General features: G+C 35.1%; 1 protein-coding gene across 1 annotated transcript; it reads left to right on the top strand.

The window, feature by feature from the left end:
* Window positions 1-4290: 4290 nt before the first annotated feature.
* Window positions 4291-14370, top strand: LOC110033606 (zinc finger CCCH domain-containing protein 13-like). The gene is made up of 12 exons (XM_020737644.1): window positions 4291-4407; window positions 5054-6599; window positions 6697-6730; window positions 10711-10787; window positions 11307-11366; window positions 11517-11627; window positions 11745-11825; window positions 11913-11999; window positions 12413-13118; window positions 13685-13797; window positions 14032-14062; window positions 14139-14370. The coding sequence occupies exons 2-12, from the start codon at window positions 5139-5141 to the stop codon at window positions 14306-14308; spliced, it is 2931 nt and encodes a 976-aa protein (XP_020593303.1). The 5' UTR covers window positions 4291-4407; window positions 5054-5138; the 3' UTR covers window positions 14309-14370.
* Window positions 14371-17109: the final 2739 nt, after the last annotated feature.

Genomic DNA, 17109 nt, shown 5'->3' with positions numbered 1-17109 from the left:
GATAATAAATGATCTTAATTGAGAGGGGGTTGATTTTGGAAAATCATAACTCACTGATTTTATGCCCCAATTAATGGTTTTTAAATGAATTATGATTCATGATAAGGATTAAAGGTATAAACATTTAAATCTTTTTCTAAAGTTACAAATCTACCCATTAAGTTTTAAGGGCTTGGTAGTAAACTATGTTTAATCAAAATTTTGCCTAATGAGGTTTAGAAAATAACACATAATTAATTTGAAATTTTCTTAAAACACTACAAGTCCATTCTTAAGGATCAAATTGATTAAATCCCTTAATTAAGTTGAGTTATCCTTAAAGACATTTACCTATATAACTCATAAATGAGACATGAAGTGATAATTACCCCACTAAAAGAGATAATCAAAACATTAAAGTTCACTGAGCATAAGGGTATGAACTGGATGAACCATATAGAAAACATAATAAGACCAAAATGAACTCGAGACGATTCAAAGGACTATGAAATGTCTAGGGTACTACCTAGGGCGTCTTCATGATCCTTTGGAAATCTTGAAGGACATATGTACTTATTATGATTTGCTTAATGAAATCATCCTCAAAATTTGGACCCACCAACGTAGGATATGGGGTCTGATAGACACACCTCAAACTATATTACTTATTTTTACTACAAGCATGTTGCGATTTCTGCAAAATCATATGATATATATAGATATATGCCTTACAAGTACTGAACTTTCAGGCGGAGGAACGAGAAGAATCAACAGATACGCTTTTAAGTTATTGCATTGCTATTTACTTTTACATATTGTTTCCTGCTTGTGAACTTGCATGTTAAACAATGATGTCACCTTGCTGTCAAAACCAAAACCTTTAGAATAACCACCAAACTGAAACCAAAACTAAAATCAAACAAGATAAAATTCACCGCCACAACATTCAAAATATAAGACAACTTAAAATTTAATCACAAACAAAACAAAACAAAATTTGCAACTAAATTAAAACATATATATCGGATGATCGGGAATCCCTCGGAAGAGGTAACCTACGGTTGCTAACGAGATTTCTCATGGTCTAAATGAAAGTATGAACTCATTAAATTGAGTTTAGTAAATTCATTTGGACTAAGTGAATCTGAAAGAAAATAGTGGTGTTGGAACGAGGGAACCGTGAGATCCTAACCGGTGTCGCTCTAATCAACTTTAGCATCACCCATAATATTTGAATAACTATAAACTTATGAAACATTTGATTTGAAATCATAACTTGACGCATTAGAAAACTTAAATTTGCTACGACGAGGAGCTTGGAGCTAGCATTGTGGGCAGCACGACCATCTTCAACAGCAAAACAAGTGTACATCAACTAAACCATTATGTAGAATTAAACAACAATCAATAGGACTTCGAGGTTTTTTGCTTATGCAACATAAATTCTCAACTTTTCTCTAGGCCTTTGTATGATTATGCTATACAATATAAGCCCTAACTTATTTTAAGATTCTGAGGTTATCTTTTGTCATGACTTAAATCCTCACATCTTCCAGACTATTCGTGTGATCATTTCACATGAATATAAGCCCTCATTAATAAAATTGGCAGCATGAAACATTCAACAGTTATATTCCCCAAAACTGAAGCTAAATAGTTGGATAATTTGTGAAGTCATTGAGGTTCTCTTCAGGATCTATGACATCCCCTAGTTCCAACAATTATATTCCCCAAAACTGAAGCTAAACAGTTGGATAATTTGTGAAGTCATTGAAGTTCTCTTCAGGATCTATGACATCCCCTAGTTCTTCTTCCTTTGGATTCCAAAATAAAATGTTACAAATTTGAGTCATTCCCCTTTCACACATCTTTTTCCAATCTCGTTTAAAAGTCTTATTCCTTGGAACTCCTTGAAGATAATATCTCTTGATTTTTATCAAGAGTTTTCTTAGGTGACCTCAGTTATCTAGGATACAATTAACTATAGAGGCTTGCACTTATAGAAAGTTTTTCTGAACCTAGATTAATATAACTTATTTAATTTTTTATATTAAATAATGAAACTTGCCGGCTTATAATAAAAAATGGTTTCGCAGACTTAAACGAATGTCATACAATCTTTAGTTTATTTAATCGAGTCTTACCAGAAAGTAGTGTGTTTATCCTTTGGGATGGATATGTACTTGCGGTATTTGGCTAGTTTATTTAAACTAATGGGAATATGAGATCAGCCAGGTCTTATATTTTCAAAATTCAAAATACTATTTTTTTCAAATTATATATGTAAATTAAATTAAATCGGGTGTCCGGATATCCAACCCGATAACCGACAATTTTCAATTTGGCGACCAACAAAGTGCAATAGTCTCATTATCTTTGAACTTTATTTTTTTGTAAATAATATCCTTCATAAACGTTACATTGTTGGCATTTGTTCTAAGGCATAAAAAAATGAAATATTAATCGTAATCTTTCTAAAGATTTCTAGAAATTTTGAAAATTATTTATCCAACTTTTGTTGACAAAGTTTCTGACGAAATGGAGGTGGTGGTTTTTCCAAGTCAATTTTTAGTGGAGAAATAGGTCTCAGTAAACCTTTCAGAGTGTTCTCTTTAAGCTCTTTAATTTCTTCTCTCTCTACTTCAATCTCTTTTAGAACTCTTTTAAGCTCAACAACCTTATCATCATGGAATGTCTTCACATGGAAGGATCGAAAATATTTTGGTCAAGAAACGGCTGACCAAAAAGAGGTCGACCAAAGTTCAACCATATCCTTGACAAACACATGAAGGTAAATAACTCCAGTGGAAAACAAACGTTGTTGTTGGGAGGTCAACTAACAAAGTACATGGATGAATTATCCTTCATGACGATTTTTCTTTCTTAGTAACACTGACAACTAATGGATACCACACTCATTTGACCTGTCTGACAAATCATGAAAGAATATGTACCAATCCATAAGAAAACCTAGAGAGATCCTATTGATTTCATAGTGTTCTGTGATAATTTAAACACCTTAACAGTGTCTTAATTGAGTGCTCTTAGGATCATTGGATTTGTTTCATTGAGACACTCAATTTCATTATAAAGTTATTAGATTTGGAATTCGTTTGATCTTTCAATTGGGCACACAAAATTTTCAAAGTAGTTTAACGGCTAGATATAGGCTTGATTTGACTTGGATATGATCAATGTTGGTGTTGTTGAGTTCATCTTATCGAGCTGTTCAGTTTGATTATAAGTTTGCTGAAATTGAAGCTCTGGATAATTTTTAATGTGACTTTGAACATTACTTGCTAAAAAATTATCCTGAGATGTGTGCCACACTTGAGATTCATGCCGAATGATAAAAATTTATTGGTGGCATATCAAATATAAACATAAAACTCAATGGTGCACTTCTATAAGCAACTTGATTTAAATAGTGATTGATAGAAAATTTAAGGTTGTTGGGACTTGATAGGAAGAGTTTCTATGAAATGATTAAAAAAGCTAAGAAATCTATTTGGAATGGGAGACTTGTTTAGTGTGGTCGTGAAGATGATGAGGAGGACCTCATGTAAGCAATAGATGGGCTGGGATAGGGTTGTTCGATCACCAAGCAGCTAAGGGCTTTTGAATTTTTCCCTATGTAGGCACCCCTTTACTAGCATAACATGTCAAATTGTCTTATAAACTTTTTAAAGTCATATTAATCACAAAAAAATAGGGATTCATGAGTTTCTTGCTAATATTACTCCTTGATAGCTTGTGGAGTTACCTAATTGATGTACTTTCATGCCAAAGATATCCATAATCACATATCTCACAACGCTAATCTTAATTAATGGTCCCGAATCATTTTAGAATCCATACATAGGTGTAAGGTTTAGATTTTAACTCAAATACTAATTAAAGATTGAGCCGATTTTTAGCATGGATCAATATTGGATTGTGTCAAATGAGCAGTTGTAAGTAGGGATGCAAATAAGTTGAGCTTGAGTGAGCCCAGACTCGACTTGTTAAAAATTATCATTTTTTATGTTCGACTCGTTTATATATCAAACAAAAAAAAATGTTAACAAGAGCTCTTTGCAAACAAAAATCCTTTAGGACCGCCCTAGTTGTAAAAACTATTCTTTTTTATTAGATCTGATCTACAAACTGATTTTAAATCAGGCCTAGATAAAATTAAACTTCCTCTAAATCAATTTAAAATATAAATTAAATATCTTTAATGATTTAAAAGAATTAACATGAGCCGAACAAACAGAATGAGAAGGGAGGGCAAAATGGAGAAAAGGCTCAAAACTTTTGGGCGTGGAGGGAAAAGATCCTTTTTTTAGTCCACTCCTCTTGGTCTTCACCGAACGGGCGAAAGCAGAGCGAGGCACGAATTCTCCGCGGGGACTCGTCACTTTCCTGCGCGAACTTCAGTGTTACCTTGTGAGCAGTTTTTCCTTCTCTCCGATGTTTTATATGATGGAAATTTTTAGGGTTCTTGCATCAAATTTTTGCCTTTTTTTGTTTCTGCGAGGGTTTGGAGACCGTGGGAGTTGGGAGCTAGGGTTTGGGGAGTACTAGGGAGTTGTTCTAGTTTCTTCTGCTTGATATTTTTGGACTTTTGCAATCTTTGCTTTCTCGTTTTCTTCTCTTTGTTTGCTGTTAGGATTGTCCTAGGTCTCTGCTTTTATGCCTTGGATCGAATCCGAGCGGTTAATGTGGAGTATTGTGGCTATTTGATTATTTTCCTGGTTGTAGTGGAATAATTGATGCTTCAAATGTTATAAAAATTTTATCTTTCTGATAGTAGTGATTTGAGTTGCTTTTCACTCAACTTAGGGTTTGCGATTTAATACTTTGATTAGCTTGCGTATAGCCTGTTAAAAGTTCAATTTTGCAAACTGAATTATGCGGTAGACAACGCTGTTCCTTAATGCTTGCAATGCTTACTGATTTCCATTATATATATGTTTTTTATTTCCTTTGCGTTGCCTAGTTTTCCTTTGTTTTGAATGATTGGTTTGACCTTTAAATTATGTATATGTGTGCTGATATGGAGTTGTGTTTGCTTTTGTCTTTTGTGATTCAGGTGCAGAACTTAGAAGAAGCCTTCTTGAATTGTTGGGTGTGTTTTTATATACTAAAAGGTTTTTTTAGTAGCTGCACTTACTGGAATGGCTGATTCCAAGGCAGCATCAGATTCAATAGCAGCTTTAGTAGAAAATGGGTTTGATCCGCCTGATGCTCCTTCAACAAGTGTTTCAACTGAAAAGAAAGATGGGGAGGTAGATGTGAGTGGGATAAGCAAGAAGGATGCAGAGGAGAAGAGTGTTGAAGAAGTGAAGGGAGTGGTAGTGGAAGGGAATGGAGTTGAGGATTTGAAGGATGTGGAGAAAGTGAAGGACGTTGAAAATGAGAAGAGTGTAGAAATAATTGACAATGCTGATGAAAAGAAGGATCTTGGGAGCACTAAGGATGGTAAAGAAATGAGAGATGTGGACGATTTAAAGGAGTTAGTGGAGAGTGAGCATAGGGAGGAAAAGGAGGATGCAACGGTAACTAAGGCAGCAAATGAAAATAAAGGTTTTGGGGAAACCGTTTACCGGGAGGGACATGATGATGTAAATGATGATGAGGATGGGGAGGAAAAGAAAGATGCAGGGGAGGCTAGTGAAATTGAGGTGAAGGAACTATTGGGGGGACAAAAGGATGCAAAGGAAGCTAAAGAAGACGGCATAAATAAGGAGGTCGTGAATGCTTTTGACGGGGAGGAGCATAAGGGTTTTGGGGAAACTAAGGATGAAGAAAGGAAGAAGCTTATTGGAGAAACTAAGCACAATGAACACAAAATTGCTTTGGAAGAACGAATGGATGCCGAGGAGAATGTTGCAATGGCGACGGAAGATATTTATGGTAAAAATAATTTGCAAGCTTCAGGTGATGTGAAAGATGACAGTGAGAAGAATTATGTTGGTGATGTAAAAGGTTCTGAGCAGATTCAGGTTGTAGAAGGTAAGGTTCGCAAAGATGACAACTTTGCGGAACAATTGATGTATGGTAAAAATAAGCAGACTGGGCTAGGGATTAAAGATGATGAACAAAAAAGAGATTTGGATGGTGAAAATGATTTGAAAAATAATTTAAAGCCTGTAGCAGGCGTTGAACAAGTGAAAGTAAAAAAGAGGCCCAAAGATGTTGAAAAGGTTGAGGTTGAAGTTGGGAAGAAGAGGGTTGTTGATGAGAAGGATGAAGAAACGGTTGCTATTAGAGGTTTCAAAGATGAGAAGGATATTGCCAAGGAAGTGCATATTTCTGATGAAGAGGATGCTGCTGCGGAAGAGGATGACGATGGTGATATAGAAAAGAAAAATAGTAGCAAGAAGGTGGCAAAGTCTTCCAAAAGGAAAAGGAGCAAGGAACAAAGATCTGCCAACAAAGGCGAAGTGAAGGACAAAAGCAAGGCAAAGGGAAAGAAAGAAAGTGGTAAAAAAAATGGGTTGATGGGTGGTACTATTGATGCATTGTCATCACCTATTGGCTCTTCTAGGGAGCGTCCTGTGCGTGAGAGGAAAACTGTGGAGAGATTGGTAGAAGTTATTGAGAAAGAGCCCAATAAGGCTGTCATCATAGAGAAGGTTCGTGTTTGCTCTTTGTTTTTATATTATTATTAGAAATATACAATTGATTATTGTGTCATGAATATTCAACGTCCGCCAATGTTGTCATTTGTAGGGCCGTGGAACTCCCTTAAAAGATATACCCAATGGTATGAGTCACACTTGTCTTACTTACAACAGTATCCTATTGAATATTTCATGATGCTATTATTTTGTTTTTTAATTTTTAAAATTTTTTTTATTCACTTGGAATGTAAGTATCTGAGCTTTCTGTTTCACACACCACTCCATATGTATTTACTTTCATTAGGCTTCTATCTCTTAATGTTAGGAAACATTCTCTATCTTGTTATGTATTATTATATCAAATATGCCATTTGAATCTTTTCTGTCATCTGAAATGTGTTTTTCGGTGCCTAAAATGTAACAAAGCTATTAGGAAATTTCTAACGCCTCTATTATGATTCATTGCAATATTATCTTTACTTTTTTGGACGCGAACATTACCAAATGTTTTTTTTATTTATTGTCTTAACAAGGCATGTTCATTAATTTTAGGCAAGTTGCATTCATGCTTTCTGATTTGTGATGAATTTTTTTTTAACAGTTGGTTTAGAGCATAGGTTTGTTTCGACATGTATTTTTATGAATATGTTTCAAAGTGCATGCTCTATTTGATGCAGTTGTCCTTTATTAGAACCTGTGCCCACATTAAACTTTTCAAGTTTAAAATACTTGCTTTTATTATGGTACATTGATGCCTACAATGGGAACCAAAGTGAAATCATATTCAGCCTTTTGCTGAATTTATTTGGTAACTGGATGTTATCTTCATTCAGTTCTACCATGCCATTGTTTGTCATATAATTTTTTAACGCCTTGGTTTTTCTTTTTTACAACAACCATCTATATTTATATCTTAATGTAACTCAATTCTAGAAACATCAACTGTTTAAACACTTCAAATTCTTATATGGGCCCAATGCCTCTATGAGGTTGTTCGAGCCGATTTTTTCCTTTTTGCTTACTTGGGCTTTGTTTTGTTTGATATTCTGTGTTCTGTTGTTGCATAGATCTTTACTTTCATTAGACTATTTTTCCTTAAATCATGTAGAACATGCTTGTCAATGTTTTTACCTTTCACAGGAAACCTCTTTGATCTATTTATTTTTTAACTTGGTTATTCCGTGAGTTTTCAATTTAATAGATAAATAATATGTGAGGATATTGCTTTCTTTGTTAAATTTTCTAGAGCAATGGTATTTTGGCGTGCATTACATGCAGTGGAGTCTGGTTCACTTTGCCAAGTAACATCATTAACAACAAAAGTTAATATTGATGTGATAAGAAGTGCTGGATTAATTGTAACTTTGGTAGTGTATGCTTTGTTTTACTTTTACCTTGTTGATTAAGGATCGTATACCTGCTAGTTAAGCAATGCAAGTTTAAATTGATATGCCTTAAAGCATTACTTAATTGCTATTAAATCATACCCATCAACTCACTGCCTTAAATTTACCAACTGGTAGTTGATTTTGTCTACCTAAGGGACTGTTATGATATTTTACTGCAACTATTTTTACTACAACAGCATGCTTATTTACTTGTAGAGCAAGATTAACTGTTGGTACCTGAACAGTACGGATGGAGGGAAACATTATGATATGTCATGAAGTTACACTTAAATTATTTTAAATGCTTCCTGTTTAATTAGATTATGTGAAAATAGGGTTTATTCTTTTAGGCTTTCACTATCCATTTATATTTATAAGTTAACACATCCTCTATGTATACCAATTATTTCCACTAATATCTATTTAATTTGTGTTATGTTTGAAGAGATTGTCCGCTTGTTCTTCAAACATTTGAAGCAAGTGATTCCAACCATTGCAAATTCATTTTTAGAGAGCTCAGAGTACTATTAAACAATTCATAGAGTAAGAGGTCATTGTAATTATTATTATTAGCCTTATTAAACTATTTTTATTAGGCTTCATTTATATGTATACCTCAAGGGAAGACTTGCTCATATGAAATGCAAGTAGGCGAGCTCGCCAATTCAGGCTCATTGATGTGTCCAATTAGACTCGCCAGCTAGATCCCAGCGGCCTTGTTAGTCGCATTCAAGTGAATTTTCTGGTCAGATTAAGAATGGGATATTTATTTTAGGCTCACAAAGGACTCACCCAAAATCCTAATTGGACTTCCTCCATCAATCCGGGATAGAACTATTTGGCAGCTATCATCAGGGTACCTAGCAACTCTTTTGGGCCCAACGACCAACCACTAGTTTGAATCCGAGTTTATATTATGGCCACGCTTCCTTTTGTTTCTTTTATTTTGTTGTCTTTTTATTATACATATAGCTCTTTGATTAGCATTTTTTGAAGTGCTTGAGATCTTAGAACCCTATCTAGAAATAGTGGGCCTTAAGGAGAGTCAATGGTTTTGGCTTATGGTTCTGCATTCCTATTTCCTTTACTTTCTTGAGCCTAATAGTTCATTTTTTTTCTTCCAGCTCATTCCTACCTACCTCTTTTGTTTTTTTTATAATTTTTTTTTACTAAGATTCCCAAACTAAGATTGAATAATATTCACATTCTCATTTCATTCCTTTTAAGTATTTTTATGAAACTTTATTTTGCAAAATGTCTATCATATTATCTTTAGTTGAGCTATCTTCCTTGATAATCCTTTGGCCTGAATTTCATCAACCCATTCTATGGGTGTATTTTCTACCATTTCAAGAACTCCAAACCACGGAACCTAGTTTTCACTATTTTAATCTTTCAAAGATATTACTTCTATTGCCCCTATAATATAACCATAAAACAATCATGGCAGTTACAACATCTTAAGTTAACTGGTTTTAGACTTATTAAAGATGTTGGTGTTACTTTCATTAGCATTACCAACAACAATAATTGATTATAAATTTAAAGTTGAGGCTTTTGTTTAGAATAATTTTCTTTGATTTTGACTTACATAACTTGTATTTTAGAAGGCATTTGGTTTACTGAAAAAAAGAATATGCATTTAAAAAATGCATAATAAAATAAGTATGGTTAATTTGAAATATTTTAAAGTGGTTTAGTCAGAGTGTAAAATAACTACATGAATTCGCTTTTTTGTTTTATTTTGAAATAATTTTTTTTAAATGTGGTGCTTATGGGTGGTGAGCGGTGTTGGCGGTAGGTGTAGACTGGGATACAACAATTGGTGGCGGCAGATTTCCTGCGGTGATAAGTGGTCTGCTGCAATAGTTATGGGTGGTGAGTAAAGCTTCACATGCTCGTTGTATTTGGAGTTTGGCCAAATTATGCGAATTCCAATGATATTGAAAGTAAACTAAAAGGTGAATTTCAAATGCATGAATAAATTAATTAGCAATAAATTTTCATCCAATGAAATAGCTAAACCTTAATAACCCCTTCATTCCATTTACTTTCCACTCTTTTATCAGTGAACCAAATGGCCCTGTTAGTCTTTCTTCTTTGAATTGCATTCTTGATTTATAGAGTGGCCCTTGTCAGAATCCAGGACAATAAGTCTATCATGCAGGTTTGTTTTTTTTTATTATCTGTGATACTTTGTGCTTGATTAAACCTGTTCTTTGTCTTATTTATCCTTTAGATTTTAATTTCTTCCCGTTGTTGATAAAGTCTTGGAATTCTGCTCCAAGCTCTTGTTTATTATTGGTCATAATTTTATGTAGTCATTAATCAGCTTTTCCCAGAAAGTGAAAATTTTGTTGGATGAATGGGATGAGAGTTTTTTTTTCTCTCTGTTATGAGAAATTATATGACTGTCAAATTTCCATGAAAGTGTAAACAAACATAGCCAGAATTTAATCTTTTATATGATAGAATTAATTCTATATTTCTTAGGAATTTTTTTACTAATTAGGCTAAATAAAGAGGAAGTTTTCTCCGCTAGTAAGTTTTTGGGATATAATGTGCATTTTTCTGCTAGAACTTTCTTTTGTTGGGAGGTTTTAATATTTGCACATTGTGGAGGGAGCTAAGTATATTCCATGTAGATTATGTGGTTTACACTACATCAAGCTTTGTGTGTGATTAGGCTTTTTGCTATTCTTCTTTACTAACTTGTGTTTTGCATTGCTATGTAGTGGCGTATAAGTTAGCAAGGAAGAAGCCGGCTGATCTGAAATTCTTGCATCAGACTTTTTTTGGAAGAAGAGGAAAGGTTGTTCGAAATTTTGACTGAACTTTTCTTTTTTTATGCTGCATATAAGCTAGAAAGATCCACTTTTTCTTTTTTATACTGCATATCAGCCAGAAAGATTTAGTTAACTCAAGCTGTTCGTACGGTTTCTTTTGTTTTGTTGTATTGTTTTACTTTTTTTTTTTTTTTTTTTTTTTTTTAAACTGTTAAAATTCTCTAGCTTGTTTACCTGCTACTGATAAATTATCTCTCTTGTACAAGAGTTTTAGAATCACTGTACTGTTGTAACTTGCTTGCTTCTGGAATCTGCATTCAGCTTTGTTAGCAAACATGGATATAGAATTGCACTAGAAATTACAGGGGAGCTTCTTACGGAGGATTATATGTTGCTTGTGATGTACCTATGCTATTTGAATTTTTACCACTGTATATTATAAATGCTTAGAATACTTATTTGGCTTTGGTTTGTTGTTATACATTTTATTGGATTAGTACCTATTGATAATTTACTATATTACTTCTGCAATAATACTTTTTCAGGTAGTTGATTTTAAAAGCAACATTTTGCAGTTTTCTGGGTTTGCTTGGCATGAGGCCGAGGTAAACGTCCTCTCATGCTTTAGAAGTCATGTTTCATCTCTTATAAGTTGTGCTCGACTCCTGCCATTAAATTTCTGCACATCTTCTTCCACTTTTTCTTATAAATCAATGGGTTGATGTGTTTATATTAGTTCTTGTAATTTTTCACAGGAAAAACAAAGGGCTAAGATAAAGGAGAAGCTTGACAAGTGCATTAAAGACAATTTATTAGATCTATGTGACTTGTTTGATTTGTCTGTATCTAAAACTAACACCAAAAAGGTTTGTGGCTCTTGTTAATTAATATTAGGGTCTATAACTCTAGGCTGCTCAGTGTTCTTCATATTTTTTTGCTATTGATCATGACAGTTTATTTCTTTCACTGCTATGTGATTTCAGGAAGAAATTATAGTGAAGCTTGTTGATTTTTTGGAAGCTCCTCATGCAACTACTGATGTCATACTTGCAGACAGGGAGCAGGTTTGCCTCCCTTGTTCATATTGGATTTTGTACTTGTGCCTTCTATACTTGCGGACTGTAATGTTCTCGTCGTGTTCTCTGTTGTAGTCAGAGAAATCTAGAAAGCGCAAGCAATATTCCGAGGGCAGTGGATCAAGGAGTTCAGTAGGCACACCTGCAAAGAGGTCTAGGAAGGTATGCAACATAAGGGGTGCTTTGTCATTATTTTCCTCTTTTCTAATTATATGAACTTCGTGTAATAAATCTGCTAGGAGTTGTGCATGTCAATATATTATTGGGGCATTTACATTCATGCACACAACTCCTAAAATTTCATATTTGCTTACATAGTAATATAACACTCAAACGTTTAATATTACATTAAAAATGCAACTATTACTTACTGTTTGAAAGCGGAATACACTTTTTCATGCAAGGTTTATGACACCGAAGTGTTATGAACCTAAATATCAAACTTTGGGTGTTAGATATATTAATACATATAAATTTTGTGTTATGCGTGTAAATTTACTTATTTTGTTTTAGTTATATTAACTATTTTTTTTCTTTTTTTAATATTTACCTGCACCGGACGCAAAATATTGTAGAGAAGTGCCAAGGCGGAAAGCACGCCCAAGTCAAGTGACAAGAATCCACGTGATACAGAAGATGATGAGGAAGAAAACACAGAAAATGGTGATCCTCATGCGGATGATGCCCCCGGGCACTCTGAGAGTGATGTGAAGGAAAATGAATTATCCGAATCAAGCGGTGATGAAGGTGAAAATGAGGATGGTGATGAATTTGGAAAAGGAAAGAAAGATAAGGAGCAATCTCCCAAAAATCAAGGCCCTGCCATTGTAGAAAAGAGGAGAATGGGGAGCAACAATAAGCAAGTTTCTTCAGAGACACAGGCAAAAAGCCCCGTGAAGCCACCACCATCCTCCAAACAGTCAAAGGTTAAAAAGAATGATACTGGTGAAAAGGTTTTCACTAGGAAGAAAAAGAAAGGCAGTGAATCACCTGAAGCAAGTGATGATGAGGTAGAAAATGAGGATGTTGATGAATCGGAAAAATCCCCAAAAAATCATGGTTCTTCTATTTCAAAGAAGAGGAAAAGAACAGGGAGCAACTCAAAGAGGAGTTCTTCACAAACAGTTGCTAAGAGTCCCGTGAAGACAGCACCATCATCCTACAAACCAGCAAAGGTTGAGAAGGATGCTGCGGCTGAAAAGGTATTTACACGGAAGAAAAAAGATGGTGATTCAACTAAGAAGTCAAACTCAAAGTCAAGTGTGAAGGATAATTCTTCTGGTAAGCATCTTTATTTCATTTTAAATAGAAAAAAAAATTATAATTGTTATGTATTCATATTCAAGTGATGTTCTTATAAATTATTAAGGTGACTCCCTTCTTTTAAGTTGTCTTGAACCTCTGACATGCTGTATAAATCTTACCATTTATGTCATGTCATTTTTATGAATTTCATTAAGCTGGTGTGGTTCAATGAACAAATTTATGTTGTAACATTTAGGCTTGCTTACAAGTGCCTTTCTTTTATCATAGGCTTTCATGATTTAAAACCGCCCATCACATTCTATTACTGCATGCACAGTCCTTTGTTTCACTGAAGCGATTGATTACATGCTAGCTCAAAAAAAAAAAAAAATTTTTTTTTTCCATCTGTTTCTTTACTGATGTGTTTTCTGGATATTCATCCATTTTTAAATTGATTTTTTTTTTTAAATTATTATTTTTTTCCATCTGTTTCTTAACTGATGTGTTTTTTGGATACTTAATGCATCCATTTTTAAATTGATTTTCTAAAAAAAAGTTATTTAGTTCATATTTGATTTTCAATCTGATTTTTGTATTTAAAGGTAAAAAATCAGGGAAGGGAAAAGCTACTGGCGAGAAACGAAAGTCCGCTCCAACCAAGGCTGATCTGAGAAAAACCATTTGCGAAATTCTGAAGGAAGTTGATTTCAATACGGTAAGTTTCGGTTTGTTAGTATGTGAATCAAATACAGAAACACTGGATACTCTTTGACAGGAGCTACTAACTTACAGTTAAATTCAGAAAGTATTTAGCTTTTGTTTCCGTTGTATAGGTATTGTTGCATCAGTATAAAACATCACTTTTTTTTAGTTTCTCTATCTCAATAACTCAATCATCTGGTATTCATTTCTAAAATTTGATATGTTATTATCACTTTATTCATTCCAGGCCACTTTTACGGATATTCTCAAGAATCTCGGTATGCTTTCTTTAAAGTAATGATTCTCTTTTGTTTATAATGTTCGTCTTGCTCTAATGAAAGTCATCTCTTCCAGCAACTCACTATAAGATGGATTTAACATCGAAAAAATCTGCAATAAAACAAATGATACAAGAAGAGCTAACCAAGATGGCGGACGAGGCTGAGGACAGCGAAGATGGAGAGAAAGAAGAGGTTGAGAAGGAAGAAAATCCAAAACCTCTTAGCAAGAAAGTAAAAGCATAGTTCATAATACTTGACAATGGATTTGATGGGTTTGTTATTGATTTGATGGGTTGTTCAGCACACCTACTTATGTCTGGCATGTATCTCGTGTTTTAAATGACTTGGATAACTTAAGATAGTCATGGCTAGTTTTGTTGTCAGGATGTTGGTTCATGATCTTGTACTGAATTGTGTAGACAACATTAAGATGCAGATTATATATATAACAGTGTAGTTATGTTTTTTTGTTTTTTTTTTCCTATTTTGCTTTCCATTAGCATTGTGAACTAGTGGATACATAACTGTTATATTTGGAACAAGAGGATATTAATGTTTTTGTGGGAGTAGGCTGAATTGATAAAATTTTGTTGCTTTCAGGCTTCTTCAAGGCTTAGGACCTCTTTGTATAAGCTGAACCTATCAATCATAAATGGCCTATTGTCATAATTCAGTGGATTGATTGTCTTTTGTGTAAAATGATGGGTTCAAGGCTTCAAGGCTTCAAGCCTCGCCTGGCTTGATGCAAAACTCAAAATGTTTAGGCTGAATAATGGTAAATTTGTACATTTGGCTCAAGGGTAGATGATGGTGAATCTGGGGATGTAGCAAGGTCTTTTTAATATTTGGCTTCAAATACTTCAAATATGAAGTATTTGTTTGTTAAACAAACTAATTGATTTAAAAATACCTTAACTTCTTTTATTCGATCTTAGAATCTACATTGGTGGTTATTCAAATTTTTGTTTGATTTTTTTTTATTAAAAATGATAAATATATGAATTATAATATAGTTATTAAATATATTTGGTTGTTCTTTAATGTTCTTATGTTGAATTTGATATTTTTGGTTTGTTTCCAATATAACAACAAACATAAACTATTTATTCTTAAGAAACAATGTATGTTTCAAGCTCGTGTTGGCAAAGCCTGCATAGATTCAGTGACCAATAGAAAATTTCATTTCAATGGGACAAAACATAAAATTCACCTTTGAAAGTAAAAAACATTTGGCCTTCATTACCCACGGTACCTTTAATAAAATTGAACTTTTACAAGCAAGAAGATCTCTCTCTCTCTCTCTCTCTCTCTCTCTATATATATATATATATATATATATATATATATATATATATGAATGGAGTGATAATACACCAATGATGACAAACAATAGTGTTGGGTATCCACCTACATGCCTTAGGATGGTCTATGGTCAGTCTGTAGCATCCAATAGCTCAAGACATCCACCCGGGTCATTCTAGCACTTATTTGGGGCAAGTGGCTAGGTTTGGTGGCGATTTGACCTTTCTCGGGAAAATTTCTTCCGGGAGGTTCATCTTGGATGTGAGGTGTGGTTGGTGCCTAATTTGATCATTAGAAAACACCACAAGTCCATCTGGAACCTCCCACGACCATAGGAAGTAATGGAGTCTGCCCACGTGTGCTACTTGGAAATTAGGGTTTGGGACACCCACACGCGCCGCGACTCAGGACAACCGTTAGCACTGATTTCTCTGGTGAATAACCGACCAAAATACTCTATGTTGAAGTTATATGATTATGTTTCATTCACATGAAGTCACTCATAGCTTCCAGATTGAAAAAAATCTTTCGTCGGACGTTTTTGGTGAAAATTAGGGTTTCAGGATAGACCGACAGCCCGGGGCTATCCCGGGGAGGCCCACGTGCCTAAATACCTTTTCGGACCATATGGCAGAAGCCCTTCAAGGTCTAAGGCTTGATTGTAGCACTTGGACATTTTTTCGAGCGCCCAGGCGCCCAAAACAAGCAAAAAACAAGTGTTTCTCGAGAGTCTGACGTTCAAGCTCCACTGTTCGACACCTAGACGCCACTATCTGGCGGCGCTAGGTGCCGCTGTCTGGCGGCGCTAGGCGCCGCTGTTTAGCGCCTAGGCGCCACCCCTAGTACCTATGCCCAGTTGCGACCCAAATCATGAAAATAGCCATTTTAGGCGCCGTAAGCCACCATTTTGCCTAGGAACTTTAAAAGGAGATGACTAATTTCGTTTTTGCCCTCATCTAGAAGGATTCAATGCCCCTTTTGGGGGCATTTTGGTCTTTTTCTTGAGGGAAAGGGTTTAACCTAACCCCTCCCTCTCACCACCTCGTTCTTCTTCCTCTCAGGCGAGATCATGAGGGCTTGAAGGGAAGCTCTTGGGGAAGAGATTTTAAAAGTCTTGAAGCTGCCTTGGAGGAGTGTCTTGGAGGAAAAACAAGGAGGGGTTTTCTTCCCCTCCATCTTCATCTTCTTCATATTTTCCTACATCTTGTGATGATGTGAGAGGCTTTGCTTGAGGAGGAACTTTGGAGCAAGGCTTCATTCTCCTACGACAGATGAGAGCTTCAACCTAGCATGGGGAAGGTTTGTAGAAGCATTGTCGGACTACCGCCAGAGTTTGCTGGAAACGTGAACTTCTCTCCTACCGATAGAAGAGCTTCCTCATAAGTGAAGAAACACGTCTACAACAGTTATGGTGGTGAGATTCTATAAACTCCTAGCAGGCCTTAAGTTCAGTTTGGTCTAGGCTTTTGGGTTCAATCACCCACACAAGGTGCATGCGCCGGCGTGAGCCGGTGCGGCCACGTTCCTATGTGATGGATTGCTGGACTTCTTAGAGTGAGCCTTTAGGTTAAGTTGTTCCATGCGTGGCCAAATACCCTTTCGTAGAGTCGAGTGAATCCATTTGTTGTGAGCCCTAGGACAAGCCCTACCCTTACTCCCTTTGCTTTGGATACCCAAATTTTCCTTGGAGAAATTGGGAGGTTGGGCTTGGAAAAGTGAGAAAAGCTTTGTAGCTAGCGACT

This window comes from Phalaenopsis equestris, unplaced genomic scaffold (genome assembly GCF_001263595.1).
Source record: "Phalaenopsis equestris unplaced genomic scaffold, ASM126359v1 Scaffold001236, whole genome shotgun sequence".
Lineage (NCBI taxonomy): Eukaryota > Viridiplantae > Streptophyta > Magnoliopsida > Asparagales > Orchidaceae > Phalaenopsis > Phalaenopsis equestris.
The sequence above is the reverse complement of the archived record's forward strand: the minus strand, read 5'-3'. Positions and strand labels throughout refer to the sequence as shown.

What these genes read in the sequence shown, in the direction of transcription:
- LOC110033606 (XM_020737644.1), top strand. Translation starts at nt 5,139, where the DNA reads ATGGCTGATTCCAAGGCAGCATCAGATTCAATAGCAGCTTTAGTAGAA. An exon ending in CTTAAAAGATATACCCAATG is followed by an intron (nt 6,731 to 10,710) that starts GTATGAGTCACA and finishes ATTGCTATGTAG; the next exon opens with TGGCGTATAAGTTAGCAAGG. An exon ending in GGATATTCTCAAGAATCTCG is followed by an intron (nt 14,063 to 14,138) that starts GTATGCTTTCTT and finishes CATCTCTTCCAG; the next exon opens with CAACTCACTATAAGATGGAT.